General features: G+C 38.8%; 1 protein-coding gene across 3 annotated transcripts in view; it reads right to left on the bottom strand.

Annotated features, from left to right (window-relative positions):
- Positions 1-5,718: 5,718 nt before the first annotated feature.
- Positions 5,719-18,528, bottom strand: part of LOC126358788 (spermatogenesis-associated protein 7 homolog) — a 106,985-nt gene continuing 94,175 nt past the window's right edge. For all 3 annotated transcript variants that reach the window (XM_050007581.1, XM_050007580.1, XM_050007579.1), the window contains exon 9: positions 5,719-7,248. In XM_050007581.1, coding sequence (XP_049863538.1) covers positions 6,520-7,248 — 729 coding nt within the window. In that variant the 3' untranslated portion in view covers positions 5,719-6,519. The remainder of the gene's footprint in view (positions 7,249-18,528) is intronic.

Genomic DNA, 18,528 nt, shown 5'->3' on the forward strand with positions numbered 1-18,528 from the left:
TTGGCTATGACAAAATCCTTTTGGAATTCGAGTTATAAGAAATCTTTTAGAGATACATTTAGCAGTACCTTATTTAACCATGATGGAAATTTTTAACCAGATAAGCCATTCACTTAAGTCATTTCTGTACTTCCTTCACAAAAAAAAATTTACAGCTGGTACCACATTGAGTGACAATTGTATCAGTTTAGCAACTTAATTTTAACCCAGTAGGCCTGCAATTCATCAGGGGGCATGTATGCACTAACACCATTTTACATATGCCTGTGTGCCTAAGGTGGAGCAATATGCAACATAGGATGCTATATTTGACAGAGAGTGGTCATGCAGCCAACACTTGCATGCATGTATCTCTGCACCATTTTTTGTGTACAGATACCATTGTGTAACAGCAGCCTTTATTGTAAAACTCAATTCAAGATGGCTACTTGCTTGTCAGCTGAAATATTATGGCAAGAAATAGACATAATTTAGATGCAGTCTTGAAATCTCTTGCTTTACTATTCTAGCTTACCACAAGCACAGCACAGTTTTCACAGTATAATGGAGTGCAAGAAAATCAAAATTTTATTTCTAAATAGGATCTTGACTTAGCTCATCGAATTTGTTTCAATGAGATCACATTTTTCCCCTTGGAAAAAAAATTCATTTCCATTTATAAATAATACAATCTAAATCTCTTCGTTTGATGATAATTTCTTGTCTCCTTGCTATTATTTCACTTTTGAAAACTGAAAATGTCACAGACTGCTAAACGTAGGGAGTAGGCTGCGTGGGGTGTATTCCATAGCTCCAAGTGAATATACTTGCCTCTAAAGCAGCTTGGGTGTGATCATCCTCACTGTGTTTGTGCAAGGACACTTTGTTTTTTGTGATCACCTTAGTTTCAAATGGTCTATGAAAAGCCTTAGCTTTGAACAGTTTATGAAAATGATGGCTCCACATTTCATTTGCAGTCATTCAATGACACCAGAAGTCCTTGGATTACACTCCCTTTATTGAGTATTTTTGTCTGTGTCAACATACACAGTACACATCTCACACACGTTTTTCACTGAGTGAAGTTGCAAGGCTACCACGTGCTCTGTCTGCAGGAGATTACATATGACCATAGAGCGAGTTTCTGGTTCTGGGCTCCTCAGAAGATCATTGGATATGTATTATGTGATCTATTTGCAGTAATGATGATTGTACAGTTGTCTTCTGTTCAGTGCCACCTCCTGTGTATTTAGTTGGTAAGTTAATTTAGGAGATGATATACATAAACAAATTGAAAACCCGTGATGGAATAAGAATACTATGTAACATAGATTGCAACTTAACACACAGGAGTGGGCACTGAACAAAAGACAGGCACATTTAAAACTAGAATGAAGGAATTATTAAGCTTTGGACTACGTCCATCACACACACACACACACACACACACACACACACACACACACACCACGGCCATAGCCTCTGTAGCATCAGGGCACAGTGACCCGACTGATATATTACCACTGAATAATACTCAACTTTGCTCCACTGATATGATTGACAGTAATAAATTTTGATAGCTATAAGAAAAAACAAATATGCACTGCATTTGTTCATTTAAACAAAATTCATTCTATTGTGATAACCAGTGGTCACTCCTATCACCAAAGTTTCCTACTACTTACCCAGCCACTATTGTAAAACAGCCTTATTCAAATATCTTGTCTGTTACATGATTGTCAATAATTATCACTGAACTAAACTCAAAGGAATGACATTTTAAACATTTTGTTTGTGAAAAAAGTGAAAACATTTTCTATAGACACCTAGTGTCGCAATTTTTTCCCCGTAAGTACGAGCAGAATTTGAGGAGTGTATTTACTATTTGTGTCAAGCATAGGGCAGTGCTTATGAGGTGAAGAACTTTGTTCAATATAACTAGTGGTACACATACCTATGTTGGTACTATTTGCATCTTGACTGGAGTTGCATATGGACTCTGTGGTTTACATGCATCTAACGATCCTACTACTTGGTGTTGTCTGTCTGTTAAACACTGAGTGAAGCTGCAAGGCCACCATGTGCTCTGTCTGCAGGAGATTACATGTTATCCTAAAGTGAGTTTCTGGTTCTGGGCTCCTCATAAGAACATTGAATGTTTATTATGTGATCTGTTTGAAGTACTGATGACTGTGCAGTTGTCACAGTCCACATGTATGTCCTGGTGTATGCTTGAGGACACAACTACTCCAGTCAAGGTTCCCTGATATTAAGTGCCATCTGTAAATGAGAGTTAATAATTGCTGGCTTCAAATCCCATTTCAGGATAGCTGTGCTATTAGCATAAATGGTTGCTCATAAGTGATGTAGATTTTTAAAATAGTGTTAATACAATAAGAGACCCTTTATGTTACACCCATTTGGAACCATTTAGTTGCCATCAGCAATCATCTGCACAGGTTTAAGTTGCCAGTTTTATTTTTCTGTGACTAGACACTATAAATGAAGCACATAAAATCGAATGTTAACTCGTTATCAAATAAAATTGAATGTTAACTCTTTATAGCTTGGGTTCACAGTCATGTAAAATTTTGTGATCATCATGGTCACCTCTGATTGTAAAATTATTCCATTCTACAAATATATAATTTTACATTTAAAAGGCAACCACAGTGTAATTTATGAAGTCTAATATTCTGTACGTCATCTTTCAACTTTGTGTCATTTATTGATGAGAAAATTCGAGGAGTCTGAGATTGTTATAATTGCTTCTTCTGAAAAGCTTTTTATGTGTGTCTAAATACTGAACATGCTTTTGCCATTTGAAATTACCTTTTCAGTGTGAAGTCGTCTTCGATAAAGTACATTTCTGCATTAGGTAGCGATGGCTGAGAGCACCTGGATGTTATTCCTTCTCGTGAGTCAGCTTTTTGAACATTCTGTAGCCAAGAACTGAATGGTTTCTGGTAGGTAAGAAGTTTAAAGAAGGGTAGTGTGCCATCTTCTTGTATACAAAAGTTGAATTTATGGCTTATAATTCAGGTGCTCGAGAAACTCTTCCACAATCCCTATGAATGTATCTTCAATGTACTTTAATGGTAAAGCGATATTTTACACATCTTTTAGCATTAGCAGTTTCTATCAGCAAAATAATGAGGACTTTCGTGTGCAGAGAAATGTAACTGATAAGTTTTGATGGAACAGAATCTCATCAGTGATAATAATACTTCACTAACTATGCTTGTAGTTATTTGATGGTTTCTGTTAACTGCAGAAACCCACTTTGCAACATATTCCAAAGTTTTGATCGTATTCTTTTACGGACATTTTACAATGTGTGAAAACAAGCAGAAATACCCTAGTTACCGTTGCTCACTGCGCACTGGTAGAATGTAATATTAGGGACTTAATTGTAGAATGCCCTTCCTTAGTTCGCCATCAAAAGTTTATAAGTGGATTAGTTATATAGAACTGAAAATTGTGAGACGAGGTCAAAGGGAATGATGAATGCACAATAAGTATACATGGTAATCATGCATTTATTCAAGCACCCATGATACTTTCTCAAATGGAATTTACTCAACCATCTGCCATCAAGGTTTTCCTACAAGCCACTGGCTTACAGTCTGTTATAATGGCTCAAAAATATTAAGTATGGTAACATATGGTCTTCAGGATATAAATGATATAACGGTGTGTTGATTTTCTCTGTCTTGTTTAGTGTAACATGTAAACATTCATGGTGCATTTCTTAACAGATTCCACAGTCAAAAGCAGGTAAGTGCAACAATGCAAATCTTCATTCAATGCACGCAAAAAAAAAACAAAAAAAAATTATATAGAGTAGACTATGGTTCATTTTCCGAAACTGACGTAACTTCAGTAACAAATGACACCAACACCTATCACTTACCCTGAAAGCAATTATGTAAGAAGAACCATAGAGAGCAACAACATAATATTTTGAAGTGAACAAAATTATATTTTTTGGACTATTATAGCTCCCTTAAGAAAATGCTTTAACTCATTACATGAGCAACAATGAACTATGAATTGTTGAAATCACAAGGAAAATATTTAGAGATCCCACCACCCTCCTAATTTTCCAGGTTTTCCATGTGGACATAATAATTTAAGTTATGTTTAGTCATCAATTGTGTATGTCTTTCATTATATGACACTATTATATATACTGATCCAAACATTCTGAACATCTTCATAATAACCAGTATGTCCACCTCTGGAACAGATAACTGCAATGTCAAATCATGACATGAAAGCAATTAGGGCTTGGTAGGTCACTGGAGGGAGTTTGCACCACATTTGCACACACAAGTCACCTAATTCCTGCAGATTCTGGGGAGGTGGCTGATGAGGTACAATGTCATGTACATTCACATGTCAGATGCATTTGATTGGGTTTAGATCTGCTGAGTTGGGAGGCCAGTACATCAACTGACATCAATTGGAACTTGACACTGTCTTCCTCGAGCCACTCCATCACACTCTTGGTCTTATGATATGGTGCATTATCTTTTTGAAAAACATTATTGTTGTGAAGGGGTGTATGTGGTCTGCAACCAGTGTATGATACTCCTTCACCATCAAGATGCCTTGCATTAGCTCCACTGGACCCATGGATGCCTACATGAATGTTCCCCCAGAGCCTACTGGAGTCGCCACCATCTTACCTCTGTCCCGCCGCAGGTGTGTCAAGAAGCTGTTGCCTTGAAAGACAATGGATTGGTGCCCTCCTATCAGCACGATAAAGAAGGTATTGTGATTCATCAGACCCTGCAATGCTCTTTTACTGGTCCAACATCCAGTGCCAATGGTCACATGCCCATTTCAGCTGTAGCTGCAGATGCTGTGGTGTTAACTTCAATACATGCGCGGGTGGTCAGCTGCAGAGGCCCGTCGTTAGGAGTGTCCGGTGCACTGTGTATTCAGACACACTTCTGTCCAGCACTGATGTCTGATGTTAGTTTCGTCACAGCACACCACCTGTCCTATTTTACCAGCCTGCAACATCTAACACCTGTAATAACAGGTGGTCGCCCAACTCCACAATATCTAGAAGTGGTTTCACCTTGGTTTCACCACACATTGAAGACACTCACCAAAGATAGTTGTTCTCAAACACCTGACAAGTTGTGCAGTTTACAAAATGCTCATGCTGAGCCTATGGGGCCATCAAAATCTGCCCTTGGTCAAATTCAGACAGATAACGTGCCTTCCCTATTCTAGACACGCACATGCACATGCGTTCACTGATACTACATGCACCATGCATGTGTCTGACTAGCAGTGGTTCCTCACCAGGTGATGCTGCTATCACCTGGATGGGTTTATATCGATAGCAGATCAGTGGTCATAATGTTCTGGTTAATGAAATGTGCTATGCTACATATAAATTTTGGATCTTGTGGTTAGTGAATAGCACAATTTCTGTATACATTAACATTCCTATGCTGGAGTAAAGTGTATATTTAGTGTTTTTTTTACAAATTTGAAGAATATTTTCCCTCTCTTTTCATAGTACAACTTCTCTTTTCAACTACTTTCCCTTTTGTAACTTGTTATAAACACTTTACAGGATTTATAGCATAATTTCATGTCAATGACTCATTCAAGAGTTGAAAAACATGCAAAGAAAAACCAGTTACAACTGAAGATGGATAGTAATTCTGGCTTCTGTGCTGAAGATTATGAAGTGTCATACTGGAATATAAGCAAATGTTGATTTTCAGAAAAACATTTTATTAGACTTTTTACATAAATATGGAGTTAAGTTGTGTAAAAATAATTATTAAGTCAAGCATCCTAGGAACAATATAAAACTGCACCAGTTATCTTAATACTGCAACAACACACAGCAGAAGACTGCAGAATATTAATACTGATTATGATCTAAAAATTAAAAATGTTCAACAAAGTCAGGACTGAAATCCTGAAAGTAAAGCCAAAATTAAGCTGAAATAAAGCTAAAATGATAGCACTTAAAAAATTACAGATATTGGTGAAACCATCCAAACTTCAAAAGCTGCCACTTAGTGTAAGCCTAAGTTTTCAGAATCAAAAGTTCATCAGAAATGGCGAGAACATGAAATGACAGAATTGATAAAATGTGATAAAGATAAGACTAAGAGCAGTACACAATTTACGACTAGAGCCTGCAGGTACAATGAAGTAGAATATAGCATACAGTATTCAAATTCTTGGGATGCATTACTTTCTTCTGTCTACTGGTCATTCATTGATGGTCCCAGGAATCTCAATGCTGTATGCTGTGTCCCTCTGTACTCTTCACCTAACTTTCCTCTCTTCTCTATGCTCATTTTTCTAAAATGTGAACCTGTGTTTTCTGGTTTCACATTCTGCATCTTGTTTCTGATTGCACTTAACTTATGCAGCTTCCAACATGAAATGTTTAGTCAAACCGTAATCCTTCATTTTATGAATACAACCATTTTAGAGATACACAACACAATATGTTTTGTTTATCAAGGACTTCAGTGACCTGCCTAGTGGTAATAGGACTCACACATCACTTAACTTACACTCAGTGACCATTTCAGACAAACATAAAATTTGTGAACATTCTGAATTTTTGTTTATAGAAGTGTGTGCAGTCTGATGCCCTAACTGCAGATCCATTAAATGCTCAATATCCTGCTGCTGACAATCTGAGTTGTTATGGATAAGGCATCTACTGCTGTTACCTGTATTACTGCTACTAATGTTATTAGGATCATTCACACACGAGAACTTTCCAAATTGTTCATCTGTGAGGCCATCTTGGTCACATTCCACCTGAGACTGCAGTTTACTGTTTTTACATTCTGTATCCAAAGAAAAGTCTATTTTAAATGGATGTAACCACAGTTCCTCTTCTAAAATATCCTGTGAAGTAGTATTTGCTGCGAATGGGTATGCACACATATATTCAACAGCCATTTCAACGCCACTGGACAATGGAAAGTAGTAGTTCTCTGGATCAATGTCCAATTTTCTTAGCTCTGACCTGTATTCTTGCAGCAACAGGTCATCGTCAAACGGATCACATATTCCTGTCTCTTCAGGGGATGTCTTTCCTGTAATACTGTTTATATCAACATTACACTTAGGTACATTTGTATTTTTACAGTTTTTGTCCCTAACAAATGATCTGTAAGGCGGCTCCTTTTCCGCGATCTTCTCCTCATATACATCTTCATCCTCCACATCTAGCTGTTCCATCAATTTTTTCACTTCTTGAATCATCTTTACCTGTGAAAAGATAAAGATAGATTTAATTTATTACATGAGAAAAGAGGTATAGCAGAACATAAGGATTCATGAAAGAACAATATTTATGCAAATAGGCTACCAGTTCAGTAAGTAGAAATAAAAATCTGTCCACTTAACAAAAAAAGATGGTACTACCATCATAAGAAGGAGTATCTAATTACCTTACAATATAAACATGAGGTTTTGTTTTAAGATAATGAAGTTTGTAGTATGTTCCATTTACATAATTTAAATTGTCAAATCCCTGGCTAACAGGATGAGGATTTAAAAAACAACAAGTAAAATAAATGTGCTCCTGTGGACTAGCAGTTAAGACAAGAAGATGCAGTACTCTTGAACATGCTGTGTCAAAAACAAACACGCCTTGTTCCAAATACTCTGGAGTTGCATTCACTATATTTGTTAGTAAGAAGTGAATATTTGTTGAAATTACCAAAAATATGTATAAATCAATAATTATTTACTAGCAGACAGTTACTGCTGGCACCATCATAAGGATTATCGTGGCTATCTCTAAATACTGACAACATTTCAATAAAAAAATGTCATTTCTTCAGCATCAAAACAAATAATGACTAATTGGAATTGAGGGTGCTGTACACTAGAAAAAAGTAATATATCACCTAGAAAATGCTGATGTTATGCACTTTGTGGGCATACTTATCAGAGTAGTTGGTCACACTGGTTCTACTGATTTTACGAAATTTGTTAATTTCACCATTGATGCAGTCTCTGGCACTATCATGAAAATGAAACTAACATTGATTAAAAATAATGTAACATAGTAAATGTAGTAATTCAAACACTACGTTGACACTTGCATTCCGAGAGTGTATGAATAGATTATGCATTAATCTGAAATACGTTTAAGACAACATTAAGAATGACAGTTTTAGAGTTTTTTTTATTCAGACTTCTTTTGTTAGATGACAGTGTACATAAATGTGATTAAACAAAATATGACATAAAGTGTTGAACAGTGCAGCCTCACGTATCACTTTGGTAAAGTGATGTTTCATTCAATGTGTACCTAAACAAAAAATGATGGCTGTGACTGTTGAAAGTATTTTTATTAGTTAAGTAGTTTATAATCACAAACTGTTTGGAAGGTGGTGTTACTGCTTGTGCATGTAATCTGTTACAAATGGACCCCATGCATCTTCAAGGAGGGATACTGTGCATTGTGATATCTGGTGGTTTGGCAGTTACCCCAGCTGCTGCGGAATAGAAGGAATTGCCAAATACAAAACTTTTTCAATTTGTTTCCAGATTTTAATTTTCCTGTTTCTTCTTGTTTTTTCTTGTGCTTTCATAAGACACTGGCACAAAGTTGGTGTGGCTCTTAATGGATTTGGCACAGGTAGCTAGATGCCCTTCCTTTCACCACCCGTTACCTGCCCAGGACAGAATATGTGTTGGTTGAAGGGTTAATTTAGGGGAGGGGACCAAACAGTGAGGTCATTGGTTCCATCAGAATATGTATAACCCAACTGTGTGCACGTAGTGTTATTGATGTGAAAATGAACAAAAGTCTTCTAAATGTGTGAGGCAGACTTGGGTACCAGCCCTGTAATCACCTAGTTGGATGTGGGAAACTGCCTAATACTCACATCCAGGCTGGCTGGCACACCAGGCAGATTCAATCTGAGGCCAGAATGCCTCCCTGTCCCAGAAGTGACACTTTAAACAGCGTGGCTTTCTGGGTGGATAAATTTCACTTTTAATGCTTGTCAGGTTTATTTTTTTTTTAGCTTACCATAAAAATATTTACAATTGTCTCAAATTACAAAATAATATCCAAGCCACAACTGTAGTCTAACTGATACCTGCATCACCACCAGGAACTATGGTGGATCACGAGGGAAAACTCTCGGAGGGTTCTTGAATTAAATAGTGAGCAATCTGCTTCCCCGTGCCACAGTCACAACTTGGAGAAGTTACTTTCATCCACTTGTGCAGAGAATTGGCACACTTTCCAGTGTTGCCTCTTATTCAGTTACGAAACAGCCAGATCTTTCATAGCAATTCAAAGCAAGGTGGGTGGTTGATATCTGTGGCATTGTTCTGCAGTAGCATTAATCTGCCAAGTGAGTCTCCCGTCATTATCAATTAACATCACTGCAGTTGCTAGGAGTGGGTGACGAGAGTGAAGCCTTCCTTTGCTAATGTTTGGAATATCTGAGTGAACAGGGAGATTAGAATTTTACTGTAATTTTTTGAATTTTTTGTACTCCCATACAAGTGCACTTTCCTGCTGCAAAGATGGAGATGGGTAGCCAGAAAGTAGGTGTGTGTCTGATTGTACTATTATAAGGTACATGATACGGTTGAACTGTGTGTCACCAAGTTATGTGCTCCCAAGCTGAGGAGGAATATTCCACAAAAAGGTGAACCAATCCCAGAGTAGAAAAACCGAATGTTGATGCACAAGATCCCCATGATGTAACACACAGTTTCTAGAGAATGTTATACAAAGTTTTGATTTTAGCAGCTGTTCTTAATAGATGTTTGTGACTGAGCATTCTAGCAACTGTGATGCCTATACATTTTGCGTTCCTGTTATGTCGTGAGACAGTTCATATCGCAGGTCGATGATGAAATATTTTAGTGGCAGCGCTGTGCACCCCTATTTGGACTAAAGTCAACTTTAATGTGTAATAATAAATATCATTTTTTCTTCTGGTATTTTAATTATACACATAATTGTTCCTTTTGAACGGCAGTTGGTTATGTACAACACACACACACACACACACACACACACACACACAGGCACTGTCAAGCAGTAGCCAAAATACCTACCTCCTTAACCAGATGCCTACAAGATAACCGTGGGTGCACCTCATACAATTCTTGTACCAAGTTTTTGACCAATGAAAATTGATTGAAAATACGCAATATATGTTAACTTAATGATTTCTCTCTCCCCAAGATTTGCAGTGATTCAAAGTGCAAATGTAACTGGACTGATTTGTTTTAGAAGATCAAGAATATGTTTTTCCACTTCAAATCATCTTCATCAATGTGAAGCTTTCACACTACAGTCCAATCAAAATTGCCTGACAGTTGACATCCACACTCTGGATCTGGTTTCCTCCAACCAGAGCACTCAACGTCACACCCCAACTGTTTTCCATTGCCAAACTGCCATAACAGTTGGTCAGTTCACTTCCAATTCTTTGTCCAGCTTCCTTTCTTGTGTGTTCGGATCTCAAATCATAGGTCTGGCACTTTTATTTCATATTTCATCACACACGATAACTACATCGGAGACAACACAAACACACACACACACACACACACACACACACACACACACACACATTTCATACGCGCCACTAAACAAGCATTACTTGATACTTCCATACAAGACCACACTTCCTTGTCAATACACAGTTATCGAAACCACAACTTACAAGTGATAAGTTTTGCAAGACATTACATGAAGCTGAATTTTTGAAGGCTGCTATTCATGATAGCAACTAGGTCAGCACAGTTATAGATATAACAACTTCACCCAGTGTTTTTAATAGTTTGCGTGTCATTTTCATTACCTTATTGACTTTTTTACTTACTCTTATTTTTCTTCCTATCAATCATTCCTTTTTCATTGGGAATCTACCTGTTCTCCTATAATCTGCAATCCATTGCCAACATGGACTGCTTACTGGTTAGTAATGCAGCAGCTCGTGTAACCAGTATGAGGATAGTTTCAGGTATCCAATGATAGTGAGAAATTACAGTTTCCTTTTAGTGCTGAAACTGATTTTTTTTCTGTCTTGAGTTCACTCATAGATGTTAGCTTTAATCACCATGAACAAAGCAATTATGATTTTATTTCTGCCACAGATTGTTAACCACCGTTTTCTGAGATACATTGCACATCAAGAGGTTGTGACTAGTTTAGGGCAAGAGTTTAAATTCAGGGCTACAAAAAGCATTGCTTGATGCAGTTTAATTATTGGTCACTTAAAATCAGCTGTTGATATAGCATCTCACATTTCCGACATACCTTGTGGTGGCCACTTCCAACATTACTCCACATTACACATTACCAGCATTTGTGAAGTGACCTGTCTTTGTGTGTCACCTACAACTGAGCGGTAGCCGGCAGCTGACGTGACAACACTGCAGCAGTAAGTGGCAGACATCAACTATCAAGTAATTTTAATAAGACTAAACTTATTTCCTCTGCTTGTTTTACAGATAGCTAATGTAGTATCACTTGAGGTGCAGAACTGAATACACTTCGTCTTTTTAAAATTGAGAGAGAGACCATTTGCAGAAAACCATTCAGATAGTTTTAAGAACACACCACTTCTTTTCTTAGTGTATGTATCTTTGGATTGATTGCAAAATTAGTGTCTGCTGCAAAAAGAACTAATTGGGGAAAGTAATCTGAAGCTTAAAAACCAAGACTGCTGGAAACCCATATGATTTGGAAGTCACAAAAATGACTTCAAATTACTTGCCTTGCCTTTGGAGATCTTTCAATACTAGTAGATGATAACAGTAATCAGACAGAAAAAATATCATGACAGACAACAGGAAAAGAAAATGAAATTTTATGGGCATATCCACAGACTCCCAACAACAAGACTCACTCGGAAGATCATGATCTATGTAGAACAACTTAAAACCAGTTCCTGGGTCCAGCAAGTCAAAATGGATTTAGAGAGACTCATTTGAGTCCAGATGGGAAGTACTGCAAGAGAATTAATTCACCACTAGACCAAGAATAAAGTGGACTGAAGAAAGAAAAATAATCCACAGAGAAAACATGAGAGCTGCTTGGAAACTCCAAAGACTGAATCCTAATAGCTTTGAGGGATCTGATAGGGTCCAATCACAAATAATAATAATAATAATAATAATAATAATAAAGTTAAAAACAATAGTGGACAGAAGATTGAACCTTGTGGAACACCATAAGTGATGTCTTGCAAGCCAGAAGACTCTCCTCCACATACTTTGGTTTAAGTATTAAGTACAACTTTCTGCACTGTGTTCATCAGATACGACATCATCAATTGATGGGCTCTACCTCACTATATTTAGGAGGATACTGTCATAAGCCATAGACAGGTCACAGAAAATACCAACGAGTGCTATTTTTGTTATTTCATTATTCTAAAATTTTATGAGTGAACATGTAAAAGTAACTCTTAGTTAAGCAACTCTTCTGTAATCCAAACTCTGATTCACTTCTCAACTCCGTGTTTACCACATCCTGTGTGTGTGTGTGTGTGTGTGTGTGTGTGTGTGTGTGTGTGTGTGTGTGTGTGTGTGTTAGTTTCTACTTCTGTTCCATCAGGTCACTCCTAATGCTGTAGTTTCTGTCTTTAGTGGGGCTGTTCCATGCTCTGCCCACTTATGATCATCAGCGGTGAGCCCAGTGCCAAGTTTCGTATTTTACACAAAGTCCAAGAAAAAGAAAAAGAAGAACACGAATGTAGATCCCTTCTGCATATGCTGTTAGGAAAATGGGCACAGAAACCAAGACTGCTAACTGATGATGAACCTATAGGATAGGTGAAGACAATGAATTGTTGCTTCTTCAGTGTGTATACGCAGACAAGAAAAAAAAAATTTCCTGAATTTTTCCCGAATTTCCCGGTTAAAAATAAATTTTCTCCCGGGTGAAAATACACTTTTTCTGTGTTAAGTGACAGTATACTTTCCCTTGGAACTGTAAAAGTTATACATCCTTTGAATGGCTATGGTTTTATACATTGGCGTAGAATTTCTCGGCACTGTAGGAAACGAAACTTAGGAGGGGGGGAATACATTCTGGAAAGATCTTTGATGTGTAGCAACATGTACACTGCATATTTTCATATTATGAAAGTATAAATGTGAATTCCACTAAACACCGCATGTTACTTTCCGAAGCATTGAAATCGAGCTTGCGATGTGCTTTTGTAAGCCAGTCACAGCTCATGTCATGTGATCTCTCGCCATCCGATGACAACGGATATTCAGAGCACAGAACACATGATGTAGTCAGCCAACAGGAACATCGCTGTTAAGTAGCATGAACACACAAATAGGAAAAGTTAATGGTTTAAATTGACAGACACAGTGTTGCTACAAGGAAAGCAAAGTTTTCACATATAATATTGGTCTCTAAGATTTGTGGGGACGTAGAACCAGTGGCTCATCCCACAATAAGATCACTACCCTACGGCAGCAAAAACAGCAGTATGTTTACCAGATCAGTTCTCTGTAGTGCGTGCTCTATGCTACACGCATTGTGTGTACACTGCAAGAATAAAAGTATTCATAGTAAGTGATGGGAGAGTGTGTGATTATTTATAATCATAATTACCATGCCCGTTCTCCACTGCCTATAGATTAAGAAGCTCCAAGAGAAGCTAAACTTTCACATATAATGTTGAACTCTTTTGAATGTGTTACACTTTAAGACACATAACACAAATGTAATCTTCTGGGCTCAAAAGTCTTCTAAATGGCTTGTCCTCAAGAGTTGATTTTTAAACGAGAGTAAAATGCTCAGTGATTAAAGAAATCAGTTTCAGCAGTTGCCAGAGAGCACCAGATACCAGGCGTCACCGCTCTTGCGCAGCTACAATGACGTAGGAAGCCCGTATGTTCGTACGAATAACCTCCACGCAGAATTAGAACACTTGGAGAAGGTTTTTAAAGAGAATGGCTACACTTCACGCCAAATAAGAAAGGCCATGCGCAACTGTCATAACAAGAAGCAGCGCACTGAGGACGCTGATGACGACTTTAAATCAACTGCGTTTCTTCCATACGCCGGGAATGTGTCGTCGAAAATAGGCCGATTACTGAAGAAGAATAAAATCAAGGTTATCTTCCGTCCACCAGCAAAGAACCGGGCCCTGGTTGGATCCGTTAAAGACGATTTACAACTGAAGAAAGCAGGCGTCTACAAAATTCCCTGTGAATGTGGCTCTGCATATATTGGCCAGACGACAAGAACTGTCCATGAACGATGTACAGAACATGAAAGATACACCCGTCTGCGGCAACCGTCAAAATCGGCAGTAGCAGAGCACTGTATTTCATTGGGACATTCAATGGAATACAATGGAACAAAAATTTTTGCTCCGGTTTCCGGATTTTGGGATTCCGTAATCAAGGAATCAGTGGAAATACGTCTTGCCGATAATCTTATAAATCGTGACAACGGCTTTCTACTGGATAAAACTTGGAATCCTGTTATTAAAGTTATACATTCACAGCGGAATAGACAGCGTCATTCGATACTCAATGACTAGATGATCTTTTACTTTCACCACCGAGGGCAGCACGTACAACTCGGCTATGCCGCGCATGTCAACACGTGCGCGAGAATCGGTATAAATACCGCGACTGCACCTGGGCTCTTCAGTAGTTGTGTTCTCACCTGATGATGGCCGGACGTCTCTGGGCCGAAATATCGTGGCAGAATGTCGACGGGATCCGGCTGCATACCTGGAAATTATTAGAAGAACAAATACGCCGGGAAAATTTCAGAAGTCACATCAAATACCTTTACGGGGAGGAGATGGTTCAGGATATCCACGTACTGGATAAATTACGCGAGAAAAGAGCCAGGTTGCTGTGTTCACTAAATTTTTTACTGAAATGTAGAAACAATAACTTGATTCCAACTTTCGCCAGAGTTGTTCATTTTCTTAATAGTGTGGCCGCCAACAATATAAAACGCAAGGCGAGTCTGGCTTTATTAAGAGAACGAATCCGTTATACGCGTCGTGAGTTAGACACTGTTGCCAGGAATTTATATTATTTACATTTGAAGATTGCAGCAAGATGTTCTTCCCTTAGCTGGGACTGGATTGACGGTGTATCTTGGGCCAAGGCAGACTGGGCTCACAGGAACAGTACGAACAGGCAAAGTGCGAAGTTTAGCCAACTCGTAACACGAAAGCCGCAAGAAGCTATCTCTGGACGATCCGTGGTGAACCTTACGGAGAAATCGTTTGACGATGCGACGATGTCAGTGCTTGCGAAAGGTTTAAACTTCGCCCCTACTCCTGTTTCACTGCCTTTAACGGATTTCATCAGTTCCATTGAGGAAGCTATTAGACGTCTTCCTGCGGATAATGCAGACGAAATTCGACGTGAATCTTGCCGAACGTTGTTGAAATATGCGCCACAACGGAGTAACATCTCGCCAGCTGAAAGAGCTGCTCTCCGCAGCCTCAGAGAAGATACTAGCACAGTCGTACTGCCTGCGGATAAGGGTAACGCCACAGTTCTTCTGACAAGGGAAGCCTACAACGAGAAGATATATTGTCAGCTAAATGATTCCACGTACCGCAGAATTGAAAAGGACCCAACAAGCCGAATATCAAGGAAAACTGCTACCCTTTTGAACGACTGTTCTCTACCTGAACAAATTATCAAGAGATTGAGACCACACAATACAGTACCACCAAGACTCTACGGTCTTCCCAAGATACACAAGGATGGTGCCCCACTACGATTAATAGTGAGTAATATTGGTGCTGCCACCTATTCTACAGCAAAATATCTGGCCTCACTACTAAAGCCGTATGTGGGTAAGTGTTGCCACCATATACGTAATTCTGAGGATTTTGTCAGTCGCTTGAAGGAAGTTAAGCTTAGCAGTTCGGATTTATTAGTCAGCTTTGATGTGGTCTCACTATTTACCAAAGTGCCTTTAATGGAATCGTTACATCTTATTGGTAACTTATTCAGTGCAGAAATGACGGCCTTGTTTGAACATATACTCTCCTCAACGTACTTTCTATTCAATGACGAATTCTTTGAACAAACAGACGGCGTCGCCTTGGGGAGCCCTTTGTCCCCTGTGGTAGCTAATCTCTTTATGGAGGACTTTGAGGAGAAAGCACTTGAGTCTGCTGTCTTAAAGCCTACGGTCTTCTGGCGGTACGTAGATGATACTTTTGTTGTATGGCCTCATGACAGACAGGAACTGGAGAAATTCCTTCATCATTTAAACTCTCTACATGAGAACATCAAATTCACGATGGAGATTGAAAAAGATGGCACTTTACCATTTCTAGACGTGCTAGTATGCCGTAAAAATGATGGGTCATTAGGACATTCTGTGTACAGGAAACCGACTCACACAGATCTGTATCTCCAGGCGTCAAGCTGCCACCACCCAGCACAAACAGCCGGCGTTCTCAGTACCTTAATACATCGAGCGCATGTAATATCGGACGATGAAAACCTCCACGCAGAATTAGAACACTTGGAGAAGGTTTTTAAAGAGAATGGCTACACTTCACGCCAAATAAGAAAGGCCATGCGCAACTGTCATAACAAGAAGCAGCGCACTGAGGACGCTGATGACGACTTTAAATCAACTGCGTTTCTTCCATACGCCGGGAATGTGTCGTCGAAAATAGGCCGATTACTGAAGAAGAATAAAATCAAGGTTATCTTCCGTCCACCAGCAAAGAACCGGGCCCTGGTTGGATCCGTTAAAGACGATTTACAACTGAAGAAAGCAGGCGTCTACAAAATTCCCTGTGAATGTGGCTCTGCATATATTGGCCAGACGACAAGAACTGTCCATGAACGATGTACAGAACATGAAAGATACACCCGTCTGCGGCAACCGTCAAAATCGGCAGTAGCAGAGCACTGTATTTCATTGGGACATTCAATGGAATACAATGGAACAAAAATTTTAGCTCCGGTTTCCGGATTTTGGGATTCCGTAATCAAGGAATCAGTGGAAATACGTCTTGCCGATAATCTTATAAATCGTGACAACGGCTTTCAACTGGATAAAACTTGGAATCCTGTTATTAAAGTTATACATTCACAGCGGAATAGACAGTGTCATTTGATACTCAATGACTAGATGATCTTTTACTTTCACCACCGAGGGCAGCACGTACAACTCGGCTATGCCGCGCATGTCAACACGTGCGCGAGAATCGGTATAAATACCGCGACTGCACCTGGGCTCTTCAGTAGTTGTGTACTCACCTGATGATGGCCGGACGTCTCTGGGCCGAAATATCGTGGCAGAATGTCGACGGGATCCGGCTGCATACCCGGAAATTATTAGAAGAACACATTTAAATCACTAACCGTAAACACGAGCCATGTGGAGACTACCCACCTACCAACTACAGCTCAGACTGCTCTGCGCATCTGCCCCAGATCTACAATATTTCCGAACACCCCCACCCCAAGCGTTTGAGATAGAAGGCCAAAAATTATATTATATATATATATAAACGAATTTTCAAGAAATGTTCATATTGTGGCACACATCTTTCTGAACAGTCTGATACATAAAACACAAATGTTTGAGGAAATGTAAGACATGATATTTGGTCTTCAGCGTGCCAAAGCGCAGTGACGTTTCTTCTATCGCATGTCACTGTATTTTGCTCTGTGGAATTCAAACTTGTGCATTTTGTAATGGATGTCATCAAACTATATTCACGACAGTGGGAATTAAAATGTCCTGTGGCGACTCTCCTACTCCCAGTCGGCCTGGTCCCTCTTTAAAAAAATAACTACAAATAGTAACAAAGAGTGGTGTGATTTCTCAATCTGATTACGTCTATTTTGTCACTGTCTGCAAGATGAAATGAAATAGGCCTGTCTAATATTGCAGCAGTTGTAACATACACCAAATAAACGAGACTGTTTTGGCACAAATGGTCATTTTTATAGCACGACAGAATGTAATTCATGAAGTACCAATATCAGATGCCTATTAGGCATACTACAAGCAGAAAGCTTTAGATTCAGAAATAGTTTTACATTTCATTCATATGCTTCAGCTTCTTAAGTGTGAGATCGAAAAGTAGTAGTATAAAATTTTTTTGTAAATTTCGAATAGTCATATTCTTCCATAATTTGTGTGGTGTCCCCGTTTCTTCTCCTTTCTCATTCCAACAAACAATCTTGTCATCACTAATTCTGTAACTATTCCTGCCAGTGTTAAAACTCATTCTCTGGTTAGCTTCACTAACCCTGCCACAATCACTGGTTTAGTTATCCCGCATTTATTCTCTGGTTAGGCATTAGTACGTGTCCATACAATGTATTTTTCGCGCTACTCCCAGAATTGACCTTAAGCAGCTGCTAGGTGGGGGACTTTACACTTGTAAATGTAGTGATCTGGCCAAAACTTTTCTGTCAAAACTTCATTTTCTTGGATACACTGAGAAGGTAATATGTAATCTTTCTGAACTGTTATTCCTGTTTATCATTTATTTGCACTTTGGTAGTCTGAATCTATGGATTTCGCTA

The sequence above is a fragment of the Schistocerca gregaria genome, chromosome 1, assembly GCF_023897955.1.
Source record: "Schistocerca gregaria isolate iqSchGreg1 chromosome 1, iqSchGreg1.2, whole genome shotgun sequence".
Lineage (NCBI taxonomy): Eukaryota > Metazoa > Arthropoda > Insecta > Orthoptera > Acrididae > Schistocerca > Schistocerca gregaria.